At 52.5% G+C, this 22100-nt stretch overlaps 1 protein-coding gene across 11 annotated transcripts in view; it reads left to right on the top strand.

Moving 5' to 3' along the window:
• KCNQ2 (potassium voltage-gated channel subfamily Q member 2) overlaps positions 1-22100 on the top strand; it is a 72874-nt gene that overhangs the window by 25129 nt on the left and 25645 nt on the right. For 4 of the 11 annotated variants that reach the window (XM_068150366.1, XM_068150359.1, XM_068150361.1 and 1 more), the window contains exons 4-11: positions 445-620; positions 1370-1495; positions 3932-4042; positions 4697-4792; positions 5795-5889; positions 9069-9098; positions 13480-13548; positions 15383-15412. In XM_068150366.1, coding sequence (XP_068006467.1) covers positions 445-620; positions 1370-1495; positions 3932-4042; positions 4697-4792; positions 5795-5889; positions 9069-9098; positions 13480-13548; positions 15383-15412 — 733 coding nt within the window. Of the gene's footprint in view, positions 1-444; positions 621-1369; positions 1496-3931; positions 4043-4696; positions 4793-5794; positions 5890-6202; positions 6274-9068; positions 9099-13479; positions 13549-15382; positions 15413-20654; positions 20709-22100 lie in introns of those variants that run through there. The other 7 variants (XM_068150367.1, XM_068150360.1, XM_068150368.1 and 4 more) reach the window with 3 other exon arrangements.

Below are 22100 nucleotides of genomic sequence, written 5' to 3' on the forward strand. Positions count from 1 at the left end.
CTCCAGGGTTGTTGTGGTGGACATCTGGGTTTCCATTCCTAGTTTAGGTGAGGAGCTCACAGCTCTGTGTGGCAGGCAGCTGTGGCTGGCTGAGGAAGGACAAGCATTTGGCAAGGGTTTAATCCATTTTGAGCAGTGTGAAGGCTGAATCAGGTCAGAATTCAGGCTCTGCAGCATTTGACACAGTTTCTATGGGAAGGATGAATGCTGAGAAGGAAGCTGGGATGTTCCTCTAAGCTCTGCAGTCCCCAGTGCCCAGTACAGGGAGCAAACCACTTTCACCCAGGTTTAGATAACTGCTCTGACCTTCCAGCACAAGGTACAACTGACACAAGACCACTTCCACTGCCCAGCCTTCCGCTCTCGGGGCAGTAGGCAGTGGCATGCCCTGTGGCAGTGGCTCAGCAGCATTTCTTCAGCTTTCTCTGCCCTTTGTTGCTGCAGACATCATGGTACTGATCGCCTCCATCGCCGTGCTGGCAGCAGGATCCCAGGGGAACGTCTTTGCCACCTCAGCCCTCAGGAGTTTGAGGTTCCTGCAGATCCTGCGCATGATCCGCATGGACCGGCGGGGAGGCACCTGGAAGCTCCTGGGCTCTGTGGTCTATGCACACAGTAAGGTAAGCAAGGCCTTGGTGAAGGATACTGAGTTGCTCTTCATGGTTCCTCTCCTCAAGCAGAGATGCTGCTTTGGTTCAGTTCTTCACCCCAAACATCTCCCAGCTCTGGGGAGACTAGAAAGCCACTGCAGGTACCACAGGGAGCAGCATCAAGTCAGACGAGGTCTGATGGAGCTTTCCAACCAGCAGAGAAGAGGAGGGAGATGTTTAGATGTTTTCAGGGAACATCTCAAACACAGAAACCACCTGACACAGCTCATTTCAAAGAGGCAGCAGTTAACCAGCAGCCGCATGAAGAGGGGAACTGCTGCAGGCTCTTTGTCTGGGTGCACACTCCCAAGAGGCCTCGTTCCTGAAGCACATCCTGCGAGCAGCAGCCCCCTGCAGGCAGCATTGTTCTGCTGGGGCTGTTGTCCCTAGAGCCCACACCCAGGAATCCTCTGGGCAATGCTACTGTTTTTTCCTTAATAGTCTCAGTTCCACACCTTGAAGTGCTGGAGCTATTAGCAGTCCTTTTTCTTCTCCGCTTGCTGTATGTATGCAGATGATGGAGTCTTCAGGATGGGGGATGCCTGGCAAGGCCACCACCAGTACGGGATCCCACCCCAGAAAGCGCCACTGCTGCTCTCCAACCCAAGTCCCTAAACCAAAGGCAGCGGAAGCTGAGAGCCAGCCACAAGCAGCTCAGCTTTCAGAGCTGTGCACCCAGGACTGCAATCATTCTCTGCTCTCCCTTCGTGCTCTTGCAGGAGCTGATCACCGCCTGGTACATTGGCTTCCTGTGCCTCATCCTGGCCTCCTTCCTGGTGTACTTGGCGGAGAAAGGAGAGAATGAGCACTTCGATACATATGCAGATGCACTCTGGTGGGGTCTGGTAAGTGATTCTTGCGGAGCAGCTGCTGGTTATTAGAGGTCCATTACCCCTCCTCTCCTATCACTGAGGCAGGGAATCGACTTGGAGTGCTTAGTTAACACTTCTATTAAAAGGTTTCAGGCTGCTCCATTTAGCTCCTGGTGCTTTTCTTGTTTAGTGAAGCAAAAAAGCAAAAACACAAGGAGCTAAATGGAGCAGAGAATGGGAAGGGATTGTGTTCCTTGAGCTCCCCGGAGCTGCAAGAGCCGGGGGGGGGGGGGGGGGCATTTAGCTCTGTCGCGACAGGCGAGCAGGTCAGATGAAGAGCCAGCGCTCACAGGGTGCTTTGCTCATCGTTGTGAGAAGGATTTCTGCTTGTAGTCATTGACGAATGAAGCTTGGGCAAGGCACCAGCGTGAGTTTTGTAAAATTAATAGGCTCTAAGCAGCAGGAGGAGGCTGAGCGCTGAGAGGCCTCCCCTCTCACCTCTCTGCTGACACAGGAGGCAAGGGCAGTACTTCCAGTCCTGCTCCGTGCCTGTGTCTGCATGTGAATTATTGGATTAGCCTATTAACAAAGAGAATTAATGACATCCTAATCTCCTTGCATTATTGTTCTCCTGCTCTGACACTGCTCCTTGATTACAAAGCACGTAATGAAAATCCCAGATGTGATCAAATCCCAGTTACAGGCTTTGGGGAGGAGCTGGCTGATCAAGCAGCTCCCCTTCCAACAAAGGCAAAGCAGCAAACAGCTTTTCAAGCCCCTTGGTTATGACAGAAGGATGAAAAGAAAGCCCAATTTGACATAACTAGAAAATAAACAATGAGGGAAAAAGGACAGCTCAGAGCTCAGTCTGGGGAGAACCATTTCTGGCTTTACCCCTCCTGCTTTCCTGGCTGTGCAAACCTGACAGAGGAATCTTCCCCTTGTTTCGGGACATGGAGCTGCACCGGGGTTGTTTTGCTGCTGGGCAGCTCAGGGTCAGATGCGAGCTTCATTAGGGTAAATAGGTTTTGTCAGTGTCCAACTCATGGCTTCAGCACAGGCAGATGTTAAGGGATGGGCACAAGAAATCAAGATTCACATTCAGAAGCTCCTCCCTTGGTTTGGTCTTGGTGCATTCAGCCCTTGTCTGAATGACAAAAACTTTGTAAGGCAGCTTTGCAGCGATCGTGGGGAGGGCCTTGTTCTGACTTGGTTTCAGGAGGAGCAGCCACATAGATGCATTTTCTAACCACTCTGTCAGTGGCATCCTAATTGATAGGGCTTTTAGTGGGTCCAATTAAACTGTGCTTTGGGATTGTGCTTCCATTTGGGTGAAAGTGGTTTTATTCTAAACTGAATGCTTGAGGTTTCCAAAGCCACACCAGCACATCTTTGTCCATGGGGACTGTGGAATGGGGACAGCTTTCCACTTGTCCCAGGGATGCTTGAGCAGAAGTCTCTAGGAGAGGAGGAGGATGGTCCCAAAGAAAGGAGGATGGCCCCATCTGCCCATCTCTCCCTGCCTTGCCTTTGAATCCTAGCCTCTCCCAGTCCTCTCAGAAGCCTCAGGGAACACCCAACATTTCCCAGCAGTGATGCCCAAGAAGTGGGAAAATCTACCCCTTCCTGCAGTTTGGAGTTCAGGTGGTTCTTTGCCTCCAACAAACCTCATGGCTCCTTCCCCCAAAGGCACACAGCAGCTTGCCAGCTCTTTCCTGGTGCATGGAATAATACTGAGGGAGGAAAAAACATCTCTAAATCAGGTTGTCTGAAGCAGCTGTAATTCATCCTCTTGAGCTAATATGCTGCTTTTAAATGGGAAGGGAGACTGATGGGCACTGCTGGGAGGATGAGGAACAAACATATTCATGCATGCAAATGGCCCTGCCTCCTTCCCTCAGCTACCAGAAGGGAGTTTGGAGGAACTGTGCTGGTTCTCTTCCTCTGCCCAAGGCTCAACCCCATCTCCTGGGGGAGGCCTCTGCAACTGCTGGCAGCTCTGTGTCAGCTACAGGCAGGAAAAAACTCCTGCCTAGTGTGAGAACTCAGCATGTTGAGCAAGGAGGGTGGCAGGGCTGTCCTGGGTGTCACAGCATCACTGCTTCCTACAGATTCCCCTCTTAAGCAGCTGGGGTCCTCCTGGGTATCAGACTGCACCTTAAATGGTTCACAGAATCCCAGCATGGTGAGAGTTGGAAGAGACCTCTGGAGCTCACCCAGTCCAAGCCCCTGCTCCAGCAGGGCACCCACAGCAGCTTGCCCAGGACTGGACTCTCTCCAGTAGTTTTCTGTCTCCTGAACTGTTGAGCCCAGATCTGGTCCTGGTACTCCAGATGTGGCCCAACTCAGGACATGTGGTGACCCTGAGCTCCTCCATCTTCCACCTGCAGTGTCATGAGATGCTTGGCTGCGCTGGTGTCGTTCTAGGGCTGTCTAACCCAGAGCTGTGTGACCCTCTCCTCCCTGCAGATCACTCTCACCACCATTGGCTATGGGGACAAGTACCCCCAGACCTGGAACGGGCGCTTGCTGGCAGCTACCTTCACCCTCATCGGAGTCTCCTTCTTCGCCCTTCCTGCCGTAAGCAGAAGCTGCGGGGGAGGCTGAGCTCGAGCGCTGTGCCCCTAGTCCATGGAGCTTGTGGCAAAGCAACAGCTGCATCTAGAAGTGTGATGCACCCAGGGACCTCCCAGCTGCCACTGCTCCATGGCTGTTGAGCCAAAAGGAACAAGGGGAAGAAGGGGGGAAAGCATCTCTGAATATGCACAGCTCAGACAGCTGCTCATGGGCATGGAGTGAGGGGGGTGCAGTGAGCATGGGCTGGGGGCAGCTCTAGGTTTGGCTCTGCACAAGTGTCTCTTGAGTGAAAGCACTTTTTGCCCTGCAAAGTGATGGTGCAGGGTGGTGGGGTGATGATATCATTTCAGCAGGTTACTCCTGTCCCTTTCAAAGCCCTTCTCACTGTGGCATGGATCTGATTTTCCCTGGTGGGCATAATGGGCTGAATGCCAGCACCAAGTGGTTGGTTTGGGGCTTGTCAGCTGGCAGCAATTCCAGTGGGCACCAGCAAAGTGCTTGCACCTTCATGGCAGGGTATCTGCTGGGGCTGCCTGGGATGAAGGCTTAGCCTTCCTTCCCCTGCATGTTTGGAGCTAGAAATGATCCAGAACAAACCTTTGGGAGGGAAGCTTAGCTGACACCTTGCTAATTGCAGAATCTCCTTCCCTTCCCCAGGGCATCTTGGGTTCAGGCTTTGCTCTGAAGGTTCAAGAGCAGCACCGACAAAAGCACTTTGAGAAGAGGAGAAACCCAGCAGCAGGTCTGATTCAGGTGAGAGTCAGAGCACCCTGGTTTGGGGCACTTAATACTCTCTTAGAAGTTGGGGAGGAGATAAGCAGGTGAGAAGTGGGGCTCTATGTGACATGTGAGACACCAGCTGGTGACTGGCCTCGTCTGGGAGTAACTGCCAGGAACCCAGCCATGGGCAGCAGCACGTGTGGTGGGCAGTCTGGGGGAGCAAAGGAAGGAAGATCAGCCCAGCCCAGCAAGGCAAATGCCTTAGGACAGCTGCTTTGCACCAAACCTCTTTTCCCCACTCCCAAAGAGCATTTATATTGCTATAAAAGTGTCTGGAGCACAGCCCTGTGAGGAGAGGCTGAGGGAGCTGGGGTTGCTTAGCCTGGAGAAGAGGAGGCTCAGGGGAGACCTTCTTGCTCTCTACAGCTCCCTGAAGGGAGGTTGTAGCTGGGGCGGGGGGGGGGGGGGGGGGGGGTTGGTCTCTTCTCCCAGGCACCCAGCAGCAGAACAAGAGGACACAGTCTCAAGCTATGCCAGGGGAGGTTTAGGCTGGAGGTGAGGAAGAAGTTCTTCCCAGCAAGACAGGTTGGCTGTTGGAATGTGCTGCCCAGGGAGGTGATGGAGTCCCCATCCCTGGAGGTGTTCAAGAGGGGATTGGATGTGGCACTTGGAGCCATGGTTTAGTTGTCAGGAGGTGTTGGGTGCCAGGTTAGACTTGATGGTCTCTGAGGTCTTTTCCAACCTTATTTATTCTATGATTCTAAGTGACAGGACAAGAGGAAATGGCCTCAGGTTGCATCGTGGGAGGCTCAGGTTGGCCATGAGGAACAATTTCATTCCCCAAAGGGTTGCCCAGGCCTGGCCCAGGCTGCCCAGGGCAGTGTTGGAGTCCCCAGCCCCGGAGGGGTCTCAAAGCTGCGGTGCTGAGGGATGAGGTTTGGTGGTGCCCTGGCAGTGCTGGGTGAAGGGCTGGGCTCAGAGCTCTGAGGTCTCTTCCCACACCAGCGACTGCAGCACTGTCTGGTTGCTCTGCAGGCAGCCTGGAGGTTCTATGCCACCAACCTGTCCAGGACAGACCTGCACTCCACCTGGCAGTACTACGAGCGCACCGTCACCGTCCCCATGTACAGGTACCTGCTCCCCCTGCCTCCCCTCCTCCTGCCACTTGTCTCCATGGCTGTTTTTGTTACCTGAACACCTGGTTCCATTTATTTCTTCACTCATTTTTTAGGTTGAAAAGGTTTGATTTCAGCAGCTCTTAAGGGCTGATAAATTCTTTTCTCCAGGAGTTGATTTTTGCTTTTGCTTTGTATTGTTTATTTATTTTCATTCCTTTTGACTTGGTTTTAATTTCTCTGTTGTTTTTTGTTGTGTGTTCTCCTTGTGTCTGTGTGGACATGCTGCTCTCCTTTTTCACCTTTATTTCTCCACATCCACTGGTAGCTGCAATGCCTTGTGCCAGCTGCCGTGCTGGGCTGTGAAGAGCCTCCCTCCCGAGCTGCCCTGGATTGTAGGTAAACACCAGCCTCCTCCTCCTGCCCTTGCCTGGGCTCTCCTTGCACCTCCAACTGGTCTCTAATGGTCCTTCTGCCTTCCAGCAACCTTCTGTTCCTCTCTTGACTGGCCCAGCACTCTCCCCAGGTTCATTTTTCCCTGGGTCTCCCTTTTCTTTCCTTCTCTTTTTTTCCCCTCTGAGAAGGCAAAACCTCAGGATTCAGAGAACATTTCCCCCATTCCTTGTGGTTTTTTGCTCTTTCCCAATCTGTTGACAGGAGTGGAGAGGTAGAGCAGAGCTGTGGTGCTGCTAAAGCACCACTGTGTTTCAGCAGCACCCATCCTGCCTCCCCTCCAGCATTCCCAGGCAGCTTTCTCAGCTGGAACAGCACAGGTCGAAGCAGTGCTGTAGGAATTCACAGCCTCTTGGGATTTGGAGCTCCATGGAGAGCGGGGCAGAGTCCCCTGCTGTGCCCCACCGTCCTCTGGGACAGGAGGAAGCCTTATGTTCCCTCTGCCACTCTTGGGGTTGGTGGCATTAAGGAGAAGTCTTCCCCAGAAGACAAAATGGAAAACGTTGCTCTTCATTCCCCACTGCACTCTGCCCTGCAGCCTGGGCAGGGCTCTGTGTCCCTCCCTGGAGTGCTTCCAGGGGCTAGCCAGGCCCCCCTGGCTTTGTGGAGCAGTCAGGCGTGTGTTGGGTGTTCCTGTAGCTGCATGGGGCTTTGTTGTCTGTGGTGGAGCTCCCTGTGCTCCATCTCCCTGCTCCCAAGCAGGGCTGTGGTCCAGCCCTGGGTTGTGCCCCTGCAGGTGTGAATCCCTTTGTGTTTTCCCATGTTGCTGGCACCTTTTAGCCCTTGGGTGGACAGTCTGGATCTGTTTCCTAGGGTAAGCATTAGCTGTATTTCAGCCTGTTGTCCATCCTAAGAGCCTGTTGGAAGTCCCATTGTCATGGTCAGTAAGTTTCCATTGGATTCATTCCCAATGTGTCTGATAGTTGCTTTTTCCCTAGAACTGACTTCAAGATTTTGCCTACAGCCCCCAACAAACAGAACAAACCTGGTCTCCAACAGCACTGAACCCACCCCATCAAAGCTCTCCTTCCCAGTACTTGACCTTTGCAGCACCAGCTGAGATCAGCTACTGGGGAGGGTTGAGGACCAGAGCCTGGCCCAAAGTCTGCTGCAGAAAGCTGAAGGCCCAGGGGCTGGTTTCAGAGGACTTTGCCAGGTTTTACTGCTCTTTGGCAGCCAGACACACAGTGACACCCTTCTGCCTGAGGACATGCTGGGGTTAATTACCTGCTACTTAATCTGCTTATAACCCATGGGGCTAATACAGAGGAAGAAAATTAAGCTACAGGGCTCCAGAATAGGTGAAATGAAAAATGGGGTGGAGAAAGAGCTAAAGAATGTAGTTTGGTGATAAGCTTGAAGAAGAAGCCAGGCTGAAGTCCTAGCAGTTTTGCTGGGTGGTGTGGGTGCTGCTGCCAATGCTGGCCCTAAGCAGCAGTGACACCCCAGGCTTCCCTGGGCACAGGTTTGTGCTTCTCCCAGCTTCACCATTATCTCCCAGCTCCTGTCTGCACAGGTGAAGGGAGCAGCAGCTGCAGAGTGAGCTGTGGGCACCTTGCTGGGCTCAGCTGTTAGGCAGGTTGGAGTTTATTTACCAAGAATGTATTGGAACCCTTTTGGATACAGTCAGGTAAATGAATTGGGAGGCTGGACAAAGGGGGTAACTGTGTTCTGGCTGCAGCTTCCATCACACACACTGCCCATCTCTCCTTGGCTACCCACTTCACTAAGCCAGTGGCAGGTCCTGGCAGCCCTGTTATGGTGCAGCCTTTGTGGCCAGCCCAGTGCCACACCGGGTGATGGCTGCTGGCACATGGCTGCATCCACAGCATGGTTAGGAAGTGGGTTGGAGGAACACAAATGTCCCTGCCTGGGGGCATCTGCAGTCACTGCTACCTTGGCACTCTCTGTTCTACACTGGGCTGCTTATTCCTCATAGCAGGAGCTCTGTGACTTGAGCTTTCCTGTCTTCCTCCCAAGGCATCTCCAAACCAGGCTGGCTGCTTGATATGAGAGACTTGTCAGACATGCCTTGAAGGAGCTCATGTTTCTCCAGAACCTTACTCCAACCACTGCAGCAGAGCTGGTCTCAATGGCTGGGGAACACCTGGAGGCCTCTGAGAGAATGCCAGCTTGCATTGTGAGATCCCCAGGGTGGCAGAACCAAAGCTGAGCCATGCAGGAGGCTCCTGCACAGGCCAGTGCAGTTTGGGTTTGTGGTGCATGCAGAGCTGGCTGCAGCCAGACATCTTATGCACCAGCCTGCAGCAGCCACTGGGTTTGCCGGGGGGGAGGGAAGAATCTGTCTTTAATTGGCACTCAGAAGAACAAGGTTTTGATCTCCACTGCATTCATCTGCTGAACTTCACTACAAAACCCACCAGCACATCCTGCCCAGCCCAAGGAGTCCCTGGCTGATGGGACCAAAGGCTGTGGATGTCTCATGAAAGGTCTCTCAGAGGGCCCCCCCTTTTTCCTCGCTCCTTGATGCCTGCTTGCTGTCAGAGCACGGTGCCAGTTGCCTGTCCCCAAGGGTGACCCAGGCTGCAGTGCTTTCTGAGCTGGCCACGGTGGGAGCAAACTCAGGAGCCTGGTCACAGCACATCAGCTGCTGGGGACACACTTGGTTCATGTGCTAATTTTCTTTATTCTGTTTCTTTCCCCTCCCCCCCGCCCCCCCCCCCCCCCCCCCCCCCTCCTGTTTTCCTTTCTCTTCCCTGTGGTTTCCCTTGAACACAAAGCACGCAATCGCAAACGTACGGTGCCTCCAGGTATGAAGTGCATGTGACTTGCCAAGTGTCTGTCCTGTCCCTCCCTGTGCTGCTTCTGGCACTCTAACGTGCAAACCCTCTAGTTAAACAAACTGAAGCAACAAGGAGACCTCACCCAAGCCTCTGAGGAACTCCTTTTCCCCAAAGGCATGAGTGAAAACCCAAAGCAGACTCCGTCCCTGCTGCCCTGCAGACCTCCTCCGCGGACGCTTCAGCTGCTGGTACAAGCGCTGGGAAACTGCCACAGTGATGACTTAAGGAAGGAGAATGGGAGAGAGCTCTTGCTGAGGCTGCTTTGTGAAGGATGATTTCTTGATGGTCTTACCAACCTCCTCCCACTCAAAATGCCTCACAAGAAAACTTCCCAGTTCACACTTTTCCCTTTTCCCTTGCTCCTGCTGTTTGCCTTTTCCCTGGCCCCCTTCTCACCCTCCATGGTGTCATTTGTCCTCCTTCCTGCTGTAGGAGATGTCCCTACCAGGTGATGCTGGGGTTGTTGAATCTGCTGGTGTGATGACACCGTGCATCAAGGGTAGCACAGGATGAAACTGCAGCAGCTGCTGTGCCTGCTTTTGAGGACAGCATCTGGAGGAGAGAGAGATCTGGGGTGCTAACCCGGAGTGATTGTTCCTTCTAGCAATCCAGTCTGATTTCTTGAGAAGGGGATATCCCTTTCAGTACCTAAAGGGGCCTGGGAGAAAGCTGGGGACAGTCTTTTTGGCAGGGTGTGTTGTGACAGGACCAGGAGTGATGGTTTAAAAGAGGATATCCAGACTGGAGAGAAGGAAGAAATTTTTCACAGTGAGGGTAGTGAGAGCCTGGCGCAGGCTGCCCATAGAGGTGGCAGATTCCCCTTCCCTGGAACCATTGCAGGTGAGGTGGTTTGGTGCTCTGGGCAGCCTGCTCTAGTTGCAGATCTCCCTGCTGACTGCAGGGGGTTGGTCTGGATGACCTTTAAAGATCCTTTCCAACCTGAACCAGCCTGGGATTCTATGACCTCATCAGGACTTTCCCATCTCAGCCTTTTCTTCCAAGACTGACCTAAAGCCAAGCAGTTGTTTTAGCCCCAGTTATTCAGTCTGGGACTTAATCCTTTGGGGATCAATCCAAAGGGAAAGACTTGGATATGGCTGTGTAAAGTTCATGGTACATAATCCTACCTGGGGCTCTGGGAAGTGGAGATTTTGGGATCGCAGGCTTGGTTGGTAGGAGGTGGGGGTCTGAGGGTGGAGTCTACTCAGTCTGGTCAAGTCAGTATCTTTAAGATGGGTGATGCTTGGCTTGCATTTCAAGACTGTGGACCAAGCTCTGTCCTTAGAGCAATTTAAATCCTCCCTGGATGCATGAATGCTCTTAGAGCTGAGGTGATTTTTAGTGCCTGGTTGCCAAACCTGGCTCCAGCTTTCACAGATGCAAGTTTTACAGCTTTAGTAAATCAGAGTTACCACTGCGTGTGGTTAATTCACAGCCAATCCCCTCAGTGAGTTGCAAGCCTGCTGTTATGAATGCATTTTCCTGTGGTCCTGAGCAGCCTGTTTGCAGGATCAGAGGTTTTTCTGCTGCTGGGAGTGACATAAGAATGTGCCACTTCCATTTCTTGTCATAAAATAGTTCATAAGCTTCGTAAATGTTCTCAGCTATGAAAAAGTACTTAGGCTGGAGACATAAAGTCATGGTTTGGGTAAAAACTGGCTCCTTCTAGGAACTCCAAGGCAGCATGGAGACTTACTCAAGCCCTGATCCTGTTCCAGCATCCATCTCCTTGAATCCTCTTCCTAATCCCAGGGCTGTTCAGAAAGATCCTCCTCGTGTGTGTGCCGTGGTGTTTGCTCCCAGCCACTGTCCTGTGCTGCTGCCCTCCTTGTCTTGTGGGGCTGTTGATGATGTCCTGGCTGGAGGCATGATGTCCCTACTGTACCCAGATGCTTGAACATTGTCTGTGCTACCAGGAGTAGTGAATTTGCCTTCCCTTTGGATGTGGGAGCTGGCAGCTGGAGTTAGTGTGGTGTTTGTTGGCGCTGTGCTGCGATGGGCAGCACTGTAGGTACCGCTGGGTGCCCTGCAGCAGCTGGTGAGTTGGAAGTGTTGCTCTGCTGGGTAGCATGAGCTCTGTGTCTTCCTGTGGTGTGTAGATCTTCTCCCCTAGCTCCCCCTTAACCAAACCCTGCTTCCCTTGCTAACAAGTGACACAGGGGCCAGGAGGAGAGAGAGAAATCAGGAGATGCCCCAGCTGGAGCTCCTTTCCCTATGCCTCTGGAGGACACACACCAGTGCAGGGTGTCCCCAGGCCAGCAGCCTAGAGCAAAGCTGTGCAGAACCCTGCCTCTTCTTGGAGCTTCTAGTGAAACAGTGCAGTGTGGCAGATGTTCTCCAGGCTGTGCTTGACAGGACAGGTCAGGCTGAGCATCCAGTTCAGGTTAAATGTGAGCTCCAGCACATGGAAGCATTTGCACCACTTTTTAATTGTTATTGGTTCACCAAAACCTTGGGGGGTTGCCCAGCCCTGCACTACCACAGAAATGGTGAATTTCTGTTTGCTTGTGTGGGCTGTACCTCTGCCTAGCAGCATCTGTGGTGGACTAAGAGATTGCCACCCCCAGCACAGTGTAGACCTCGTTACGGGCTGATGGAAGGAGCTGCTTTTGAGCTCCTGAATCCTTCCATCTAGTCAGCTAAGGAGCTCCTCAGCTCTGAGGCTTGCATCAGTGGATTTGTGATCCCACCTGGAAGAAGGTTGGGCTGTGTTCTGCTGGGTGTGGAACTCCCTAAGAAAGTAACTCACCTAAGAATATTACCTGCTGAGCACACTCTGACCTTGGTTTGATGCACTCCCTTCTCCCACCTTGGAGGACATCAGGGGATGGGAAGGGAAGCGACGGCTCAGCCCTCATGCACTGCTCCACTGCACCAAGGTCAGCTTCTTCCTGATGTCTGGAGTGAAGAGGATCATGAATTCAGCAGACCAGGATGTGCCCTGCTCTAGATGGAAGCAAACAGAGCTGGACTGTGGGGAGCTGAGCCAAAATGTTCAGGCTTATTTTTGTTCTTTCCTCCATCCTTAGGCTGGGAACATTTTCTGATTGCCTCAACCTTGCGAACACCAAATGTGCTCTGCTCAACAACTACAGGCTTGAGCATGAGTTGTGTGCATGCAGAGGAGAGTCTTTTGCAGTTGCTGTGGAGTTTGGGGTTTTCCCAGCTAGAGGAAAAGTGCAACTGTTGCTCTCACAGTGGCTGAGAAGCTGTGGGCATGAGTATCTCTGCCTTCATTTTATAGTAAGGAACAGCCCCACTGCTTGCAGCACCTCAGCCAAGGCCGTTTTGGGGCTGCAGGCACTTGCAACCCTTTCCTTCTGGTCCTGAAATGTAGTTTTTGGGACAGTTTGAGCAAGTCAGGCCCTTCTTGCTGTGGCTGCTGTGCTGAGACCCTCTGGGCACTGTGACAGCACTTGGACAAGGTCATGCTGGTGGCCTGGAAAGGAGCTTGCAGCAAGCTGTGAGATGAATCCTGCTGACCTTGACCCTGGGTGCAGAGTCCCCAAGTGAGCTCTTCATTAGATGCTGCTCTTCCCAGCTGTCCAGCACTCCCCACCCTCCCCTGACCTCCAGCTCACATCTCTCTTGGCTGCAAGCTCCTCTGTGAAGAACAAGGATAAATGTTTATGGAGCAAGCCCCAAGTCTCACAGGCTCTTAAGCAAGAAACTAAGAGTGCCTGTGGAGCTACTCTGATGGCTTTCAGGACAAAAGCAGGAGGAGCAACGTGGTGGTGGGGGTTCCATTTATCAGCCAGGATCCCCATGGTCAGCTTCCTTCCCTTCCTGAGAAAAGAAGGAAGGAAACCCTTGAGTTCTAGAAGTCAATGATTTTGCCTCATTTTCGGGCAAAACTTGGCAGGGACAGTAGGGAATTGGTTTGACTTGGCCCAAGAGCACACTGCTGTTTCTCCTGGGATGCTCCCAACCCTGGCCCCCTGGTTTCTCTGCCCCATCAGCTTCCCCACATTCCCAAGAGCCGCAGAGTTGAGTTTTCCCACTTGCTTCCAGGGCTGGAGCTTCTCTTCACTCTGCACAGGAAAGCAACGCCACGAGCTGGGCTGCAGGTGCTGGGGCAGGTCTCCTTGCTGTGGGGAGGTTCACAGTCTGGTGGTGCAGACAAGTTTCTCTCTCTCTTGCTGTCTCCCTCTCTCTTTTCCCTCACCGCTCTGCCTTAGGATCCTGCTGGAGGTAGCAGCCAAACCCCTCTCCATCCTTCCTGAGCTGTCCCTTGGTTGCAGTTGGTGGCACAAAGGTGGTTCTGGGAGCAAGCAGGGGAGTTTCTGTGACAGAAGGCTCTGCAACCAGCTCTGCCTGAGTATTAATGGTCTTTATTTTCTCCCCCTAGACTCATCCCTCCTCTGAACCAGCTGGAACTTCTGAGGAACCTGAAGAGCAAGTCAGGACTGACATTCAGGTTAGCAGCAGAGCAAAGAGAGTTTGGGAAGCACACACTTTGCAGCTTGTTTGGTTTGGTTTAGTTGTTTGGTTTGGGGGTTTTCCTTTTCTTTTTCCTTCCTGCCTTTTGCATATGGACAGCCTTGAAGATGTGAGAGGTTTTCTGGCAGCTGGCGCCCCACAGGTCAGGCAGTGACCTTCCCCCACCCCTATCCCTTGCTGTAGATGAATTTCTTCAGCCTAACTTGCCCCTGGAGTAACATTAGAGTGCTTGGTGTGAAAAGCAAAGTCACCTTTTCCAGGGGTCTGATCAAGGAGGTGTTCCCAGTTTTCCTCTGAGCTTCCTGCTCTTCACCACCCTCAGAGGACACTCAGGCCCACGATATATTAACTCATTCTCTGTTTCCTCCAGCCTTCCCTTGCTTCCCCCAAGAGTAGGAGAGGTTGTAGTGGTGAGAAATGTTTGCTGAATGTGCTGTGCCAAGGTAGCCATCAAGAGACCAGGAGTCCTGCAGCTTGGGAGGGGGGAGTCTTGTTTTTCTCAAGCAGGTGAGGCTGTCCCATTTGGTAACCAGGGAGTGTGCAGACCCCAGAAGGGATGGAGAGGTGCTGGCCATGCTGGTGGGCAGTGAGACCAGCTGGGAGGTGTGGGGTGGGACCTACCCTGGGCTGTGTCTCTGTAGTGTAGAGATCTGTAGACCCATGGGACAGCCTGCAAGTTGTCAAATGTGTTTGAGCTAGTGGCTGAGGCTGAGCTTCTGAGCTTGGCTGAGCAAGGTGCAGAGGGTGGAGTGGTGTTTTTCAGTCCTTCTAGGCTGCTGTCTTCAGCCTGAGGTAGAAGGGTTGGGGTCTGTGCAGATCAAGGTGGTGACTAGCAGGTAGAGGCAGGGCCAGGGCTGGTACAGCCTTATGCTCAGGAGCCCTGTGTCTGGTGTTAGGGGAGGCAGACCCTTACCTGCTGAGAAGCTCTGCCTGCTCCCTCTCTGTGGGGCTGCTCCAGGACCCCACAGTTCTGCAGTTTGCCATGTGAAGAAGCTGTGAACCAGAGTAAGTTGAAGGTTGAGCAGGTTTTCCCTGCTGCTGCTGATGGGAAATGCCAGCATGATGCCTGGCCAGGGAAGGTGGCCTTGGCTTGCAGTGCCGTGCCTGCTCTCTGGAGTTCAGCTCACCTTGGCCTCAATGCCAGTGATCTCTTAGGGCAGTCAAGGTGGTTTGGCATCTCAGCAGGGAACTGCATTCCACAGATGTGGTGTCCCACTCCCTCCACATGACCTTTACCAACTGCTTTGGTAAAGTAGCTGTCAAAGGCTCCCAGGGTGTCAAGATGTCAGGGCAGGAGTCCTTACTCCTTCCCACCAATGTCCCCCTCCCAGCAGCACTCGTTAGCCCTGTGGGTGAAGCTGAGCATCAGAAGCTCTGCCATGAGCTCTGTCCCAACGGCCAAGAGGGAAGAGAAAATCCTCCCTGGTCACAGGATCTGTTCAGATCCTTCCCTATGTGCAGGAACATCTCAGGGTGGTGCATTTCCAAGGGGTTGCTCCGTGAGCCCCCAGAAGTCCTCCTGTGCTCACAAGGATCACATCCCTGGGAGGTGTCTCAGCCATAGGTAGGCACAGGATGGGCTGGGCTGACCCCTTGGGCCCTGTGCCAGTGTTATGTGTTGTGTGAGTCTCCAGTGATCTGTCTGGGCTACAAACTCCAGGAACTGAATGCTCCTTCCCCTTTCCTGTCCACAGCTTCCACATTCAGTTGTATTGTTTGGTACTGTCCTTTCGTTCTGTTTTAACAGTGCAGCAGCAACACCCCTTGTGCCCCCTGGCACCATGCTAATGTACTATTGCTTCTGTTTCAAGGAAAGAGCAGCAGCCCGAGCCATCGCCAAGGTCTGTATCACTGCCAGCACCCCATCCCCATGCATCCCCAGATCTCTGTGTGTCTGTGTACCATGTCCTGGCGCCATCGAGGGCAGCATCCTAGGTACCGCTGTGCTTGTTCCGTGCTGTGGCAGTCTGATGTTCCTCCTGTGTGCTGGACCTTAAATCAGCTCCTCCCTCCAGTCTGCTCAGGTTGTAGCTGGGAGGACAGGGAGGCTGTGGGGGATGGAGAGCTGTGGGCAGCAGGGCTAGGGCTGGCAGACAGTGGGGTGACAGCAGGGCTTTGGTTTGTGCTGCTTGTACTTCTTTGGTTGCTGGAGCCCCGGCTCCCAGAGTCTCACTGCAGGATCAAGGAGTGCTGATGGGCAGGTGATGCTTCACCCATGTCTGCAACACCTCAAGGCCACCCCAAGGGGAGGTGACATGGGAAGAGGAAGCCATCACCAAGTCACCGAGACAGCAACTTCTCCTGAGCTCCTCTTGCTGCAGGTGGCCGCACAGGACCTGCTGCTCCGTGGGACACAGGAGGGCTCTCTGGCACAGCAAGAGGTTGCATGGCAGAGACACCTCCCCTCCTTCTGTCCACCCCATGCCATCTGGATGAAGCTCAGGCCCTGCTCCGACTTCCCTCCATGCCTCAGGGCCACCCTGCAGAGGTGGCGAGCACATTCCAAGGCCAGCCACGAACCTCACCTGCAGGAGAGCTTTTCTCTGTTCACATGGCCTAGGGAAAGCAACAGGGCTGGTGTCTGGGAGGCTGTCAGGATGCTTCTCTTCAGGATACTGTATGAGTCCCTGCTTTAAGATACTTATTAGGAGTATTTAATGTGAGGACCTTTTGATCCAGCATTTTCCCAGCTCCTTCAGGGAGGGTTTCTGGGACTTAATCTCTCTATTTTTTAGTTTGGTTTTGCCTTTCTCTTTGCTTTCTTGGGAGGGAAGACACAGAACTGATGATGTGTGGAGATCATCTGCTTGGCTTTCAGATCTCCCATCTCACACCCCAGAACATAGCTTGCAGCCTAAGCATTGTGAACACCAAATTTGTTTTCCAGAAGTACAGCTGGAACCTGGAGTTTTGCAGCTGTAACTTCCTGCTGTGCTTCTACCTTAGGAGAGGCCAGAAACTCATTTTTCCTTGGCATGAAATCCCACCAAAGATTCCTGGGTAGATATGGTGCTGACTAAAGGGAGGAAAAATTCATCCTTCCTTCCTCTTTTCCCCCTTCAGCTCTTTTTTTCTGTCTTTCATTTGAGCTTTTCTTTGCAAGCAGATCCTCTGTGGCACTCCACCCCCTTGCCTGCCCAATCACCAAGATCATGTTTCAGCCAGCCAGAATACACATTGGTTTTGCCCCCTCATGGAATCTCAGGTGTAGGAAAAATGAAGGCAGCTTCCAGCCAGCTTTAAAGCAAGGATCACTCCATGGGAAGTGCTTTCTGGGAGCAGAGCAAGGCTGGAGTCTTAGCCACCAGCTTTGGCAGCAGGAGAGTCAACATTTCATCCCAGGACTGTGTTTGCTCTGCTGCCCTGTCTCAGCCAGTGACATCCTTTGGATGTATCAAGGGGTGAATTCCAACACGGTGGGGGGCTGGAGACCACCCAGTCCAACCCCTGCTCCAGCAGGGCACCCACAGCAGCTTGCCCAGGAGCACAATGGCTGGGGGGGGCTGGAAGCTCTTCAGAGGAGAGCTCCTGTTGCCCTTTCCCATCTGATAATATCTTAGAGCTCAGGAAGAAATTTCTCACCACAGTCCCAAGATTCTGGGGGACCCAAATCTCTCATCTTCTCCAACAGAAGTTTCTGGATCATTCACATCCCAAATCTCACACCCACTTTGGTTTCCAGCAGCTTCCCAGCACTGCTCAGTGTGTCATCCTGCCCTCAGAAGAGACAATCTGTCCTGTTTCTCAGCCCACCCATCAGTTAATCATCCAGCCATGGTCTGTGGCTGGTGACTGCTTCACTTGGGAAGCTCCTCGGGATGAATCATCCCTCCTCGCAGACCCCAGCACTACATTTCTCCTGCTTCAGCTGGTGAAGGATTTGCCACTTTCCTTTGCCATCAGTGTAGGGAATCATTGTCCCAGCTGGAGATACTGAAGCTTCCTCCTGGGGGAGTTCTCTGCAGCAAGTGGCTGATTTCCTACAGCTCTCTGTCCACAGATGATGCTTCACCAAGTCCTTGCAGCCGACAGCACAGATTCAGCTTTCTCTCTCTTGCATCTCAACAGCTTTTGAGACAGAAGGGAGATGGTGTCACAGCTTGTGGGAATCTGCCGTGCCAGACAAGCATGGCCAAGGTCAGGGAGCATCCCAGATGTCCTGCCCATGCACAGGGCAGCTCTCTGCCCCAGCAGTCATGGTGCCCTCTGACTCCAGGCTGTAGCTAAGCTGATTTCTGCCCAGACCACACTTGGAGAGCTGATGCCTGGTGTGGGAGGATGTGGGGAGGTGATAGGGCTAGTGTGGCAGAGGCTTGGGGTCATCTGGAATTACTTGGGTGGCTCCTGATCTGGCATAGCCTGGGACAGCAGATCTGAGAGACAGGTTCTGTCCTTTCTCTACTGTTTGTGGCTTGCTTTCCACTATGAGCTTGTTTGAATCCCTCTATGACCAAGTGCCAGCAAGGCTGTGTGCTGCCCTGTTCTGGAGGACAGGAGCTCTCCCCACTGTGCTGTGGAGCCCAGGCTGTGATGAGCAGAAACGATGCTGTCCTTTTCTTACATGCTGCCAGCCTCTCCTTGTCCTCAAGCACTGCTTACAGAGCCTCCTCTGCTGCCCATTGCTTTGGGTGTTGTGCCCACCTCGGCTGGTTGAAGTGGTCCTCAGCCCTTCCCCGGGCTGGCTGCTGGTGGGAGCAGTGGGAACCCATCACACCCCCTGGGACCACGCTGGGTCTGGCTGTGAGTCTGAGTCCTCTCTGCTTCACAACCCCGGGGAAGGAAGGCTGCTATGTGATGGGGCTTTTCTTACCCCTTCTGCAGCAGAAAGGAGGACAATGAAGGTTGATTAGTGCTTAATGTTAATCAGGCTGGAAACTGGCTGTGGCATCTTGGCTCTGTTCACTTTGTCTGCTGACTGTAGTGTCACAAAGACAAACATATGGTTACACAGGAGCCTCCCATGTGCTGTCTGAAATGTGTGCTTGAGCTGCTCTTCAACAGATGGTTTGATAAACATCTGAGGGCATCCGTGGCCACATTTCTGCCTCTTGTGCTTTCCAAAAGATAATTGGGTGGAAGGCCAAAGGCTGATGGATCAAATGAGTATCATAACCCATTCATAAAAAAGAAACAGAAGGATTCCAGGGAACCAGGAAGCTAAAACTCAGATTACTTTGTCCAGCATGAGCTCAGCCCTGCAAGGGTTGAGAGGAACCTTTTTAGCAGGTTGTCCTTGGCTGTGGTTTGTTCTTGACCCCGATGGGCTCAGCAAGATCTTGGCTGTGGTACCGAATGAAGTCTGGCCTGGGCCCCTCGTGCTGTGTCTGTGTGCTGTGTGTGTATCAGTATCTCCATGTCTCTGTGTCTGTCTGAGATACACACAACATCAGGGTCTCTGCTCAGGGCTGTGAGCAAGGCTGTTGTATGCACTGGAGGATGCCTTTGGGTGGCTCAGTTGGCCCCTGCTCATCCAGCCCAGGGTGCCTGAGGTGTCGCTAGCTGCTGTGAGCCCAAGGAAACCAGCATCAGTCACAGGTCTGTGATGGGCTGTGTTAGCCTGGGCTGGTGTTTGACCTTCTCACTGATCAAAGTGGTGTCAGAGACTCATGCTGGGACTGACAGTAATCTGGCAATAATCAGTTGCCTCTAGGGGAGCAGATTATGTGCGTTAAAGGGACTGCAACTTCCATAGGGACTGCAGAGGAGACTGAGAGGAGAATGCCCCCTGTGTCTCCTCAAGCCTCTGCATGCTCAATCTCCCCCTCCCAGCCATGCTCAGACCCCAGCTCCAGAACTGCCCCGGTAGCACCACTGGTCCCCAGGGCGCCCTGGGGTTGAGAGGGCCCATTGCCTGAGGAGTCCCCAGAATGCTGTTGGCAGAGCTTGCAGGGGATGTCACCAAGCAGAAGGAATTCACAGAATTATTGAGGCCAGAACAGACCTCTGAGATCATCAAGTTCAGACCTAACACCACCACCTTGTCTAAACCATGCAAATTCCTTCTGTTTGTGCCCATGAGCTCCTCTGACCTCTGAGTTCAGTGCAAGACAAGGTTGGGGTTTTCTGCCCTTCAGCCTTTCTGTCTGTCCATGAACTCAGGAAGTGCTGCTGGCTGGTGGCCAGGCTGGGGTGCTGGGGGCCACATCATTACCCTTGTGCAGGTAGAGGGCTGCTCCATGGCACGGAGAACCCTGGTCCTGGTGGCGGCCTCCTGGCAGGGCAGTGCCTGAGCAGCAACATGAGATGGACTCACAGGAGCTGTGGTGGTGCCTCAGTAACTCCCCAGCAGTGGTAGGGCCCAACTCAAAACCAGATGTTGAACACAGATGTTCTAATCCCTTCCCACAAGGGCCTGCACCACACCCTGCCTGCATCTATTTTTTTGTTGCTTTTTTTAAATGCTAGGCCTAAAGTCATGGTATTTCCTGTGTGAGAGGTGCAAATAACTCACAGGCTAACTAGTGCTCTTGTGAGGGTCTTTTGGGAAACCAAATTAGTAGTCATTAAAAAAACCCAAACAGGAATCTTGAATGGGAGAGAAAAAAGATATTGGATAAGATATTTCCAAAGCAATGTTGGATGTTGTTGGACCAAATGAGGTCAAGTTTTGGCTCTCCATGGCTTAGGCACTTACAAAAATTGTCTCTGTTTTTAAAATCAATTTAGAGGAAAAAGAACTTTTTTGTTCCCAGTGCAGGTCAGAAAAGCTCTTCCTGCAGGGCTCTTGTGGATGAAGTTTGCCCCCTCAGAGCAGAATGTGATCCCAGTGTAGATGGCCCTGCTGACTGCAGGGGGGGTGGCCTTTAAAGGCCCCTTCCAACCCACACCATTGATCTGTGCTTTCTAACAGTGACTTTCATGGGCTGGAGGCAAATTTCAGACACCTCTCAAGTTCTTGTTTCTCTTTCACTTCTTTTTTTCTTCTTTTCTTTTTTTTTTTCCCACTTAAAGGCTCAAACAGAACAATCCTGTCATGAACCCGGCCCTCAAAGCTCCTGTCTCTTAAACCTAGACTCAGTAATCGAAAGTTTCCTGTCTGGCATTTGCTTCCAGGTCTAATTTTCACTCTCCCCTCATTTCCAGTAAAAGCAAACCGTGCAGAGAGTCACTTTGTGGATGCTGCTCAGGAAACTCTAGGTACCACGGGAAATGCGTCGCACGAAACTAATCCAAAGCTGCACGGCTCATTCTCCCTCTGCCCTGCTACCACCCGTTCTGAGCACTTCTCTGCTTAATAGAGGTACTAGATGAGTAACAAAATTGATAACCATGGAAAAAATGGTGAAAGAGCCTCCCCATTTCCTGCCAAGAAATGAGAGGCTTCCTTGCCTGCTAACCATGCAGAAGGCGTGAACCAGAGAGATGAGGATGGGCAATTTGATCTGGGCCAGCAAGCCAGTGACTGCTCAGCAAGGAAGGAGGCCAGGAACCTAAGTGGGATGGAATCTGAAGTTTTCCAAAATAATGGAAAATGAAAAAAAAAACCCAACAAAATTAACCCTTTTTTTTCCAAGAATAGCCCTTCCTCCCTGTGGCTGCATCCCTCCTCAGGGTGCAGGGAACCCTTGCAAATTGAGTTGCACTCTGCAGCAATGTCAAGTTAAGCAGCATGAGAAATACCAGCTTCCTACTTCTGCTCAGTCACCATTCCTTTGGCTCTCTCAACACTGCCAATTGACCTTTCCTAGCTTTGTGGCCTTTGGAAGCCACAGCTTGCCTATCTAGCACCTCTACTACGCAGCTAGAGAAGGACTAATCTCAGCCTGTCCCACCAGCCGTAGGGGATGCAGGTTCCCCGTAGCCTCCTAGTGGGCATCGTGAATGGTTCTGTTTCTAGGTCCTGTGGGGAGCAGAGAGCTAGAGCAGAGGGGTTTGTACCAGCAGTGTTCTCATCTGTTTCATCAAGCTGACAATGCTTAGGTGGCTCTAGAGAATTCCCAGGGAGCATCCCTCAGTGCACCCAGCGATGGCCACAAGGGCACGCAGATACATGTCTTACTGTACTTCTGCATAAATGTAGCTACTTAGACACCAGGAGAATCTCTTCCCCCAGCCCCAGACACTGCTGCTCAGCAGCAAACGTGCTCCTTCTTGAGTCTCCAAGGCCCTGAGTTTGCATGCTGTGAATGCTGGCAGGGCACCCCCAGGCAGGGCAGGAGGAGGGCCTGGCAGTGGCAGGGCACCGAGCGATGCCGCATGTTTGTGAGTTCCAATCTTTGCATGCTCTTCTTTTGGAGTCCTGTTTGAATTCTCAAAATCACCAGTCTCTGTCTCCCTCAGAAAGCCAACAACCTGCAGTATGAAAAGCATAACCCTACAGCTTTCAAAATATATGTACCTCTGATTTCCTCCATTGTTTGTTCCAACCTGTATCTTTTCTTTTCTTGCTATTTCTCCCTGCTGGCTGTCTGGATTATCTGTCAGTCTGGAGCTTGGGACTCGTGCCTGGCACTTGTGTGTACCAGAGGCTCAGAAGCAGTGTGGTAAATCCCATCTCTGAATGGGTAACAAAGAGGAAGGAGCATGATG

This window comes from Melanerpes formicivorus, unplaced genomic scaffold, assembly GCF_026170545.1.
Source record: "Melanerpes formicivorus ecotype bairdi unplaced genomic scaffold, bMelFor1.0.p_v2 SCAF_19, whole genome shotgun sequence".
Lineage (NCBI taxonomy): Eukaryota > Metazoa > Chordata > Aves > Piciformes > Picidae > Melanerpes > Melanerpes formicivorus.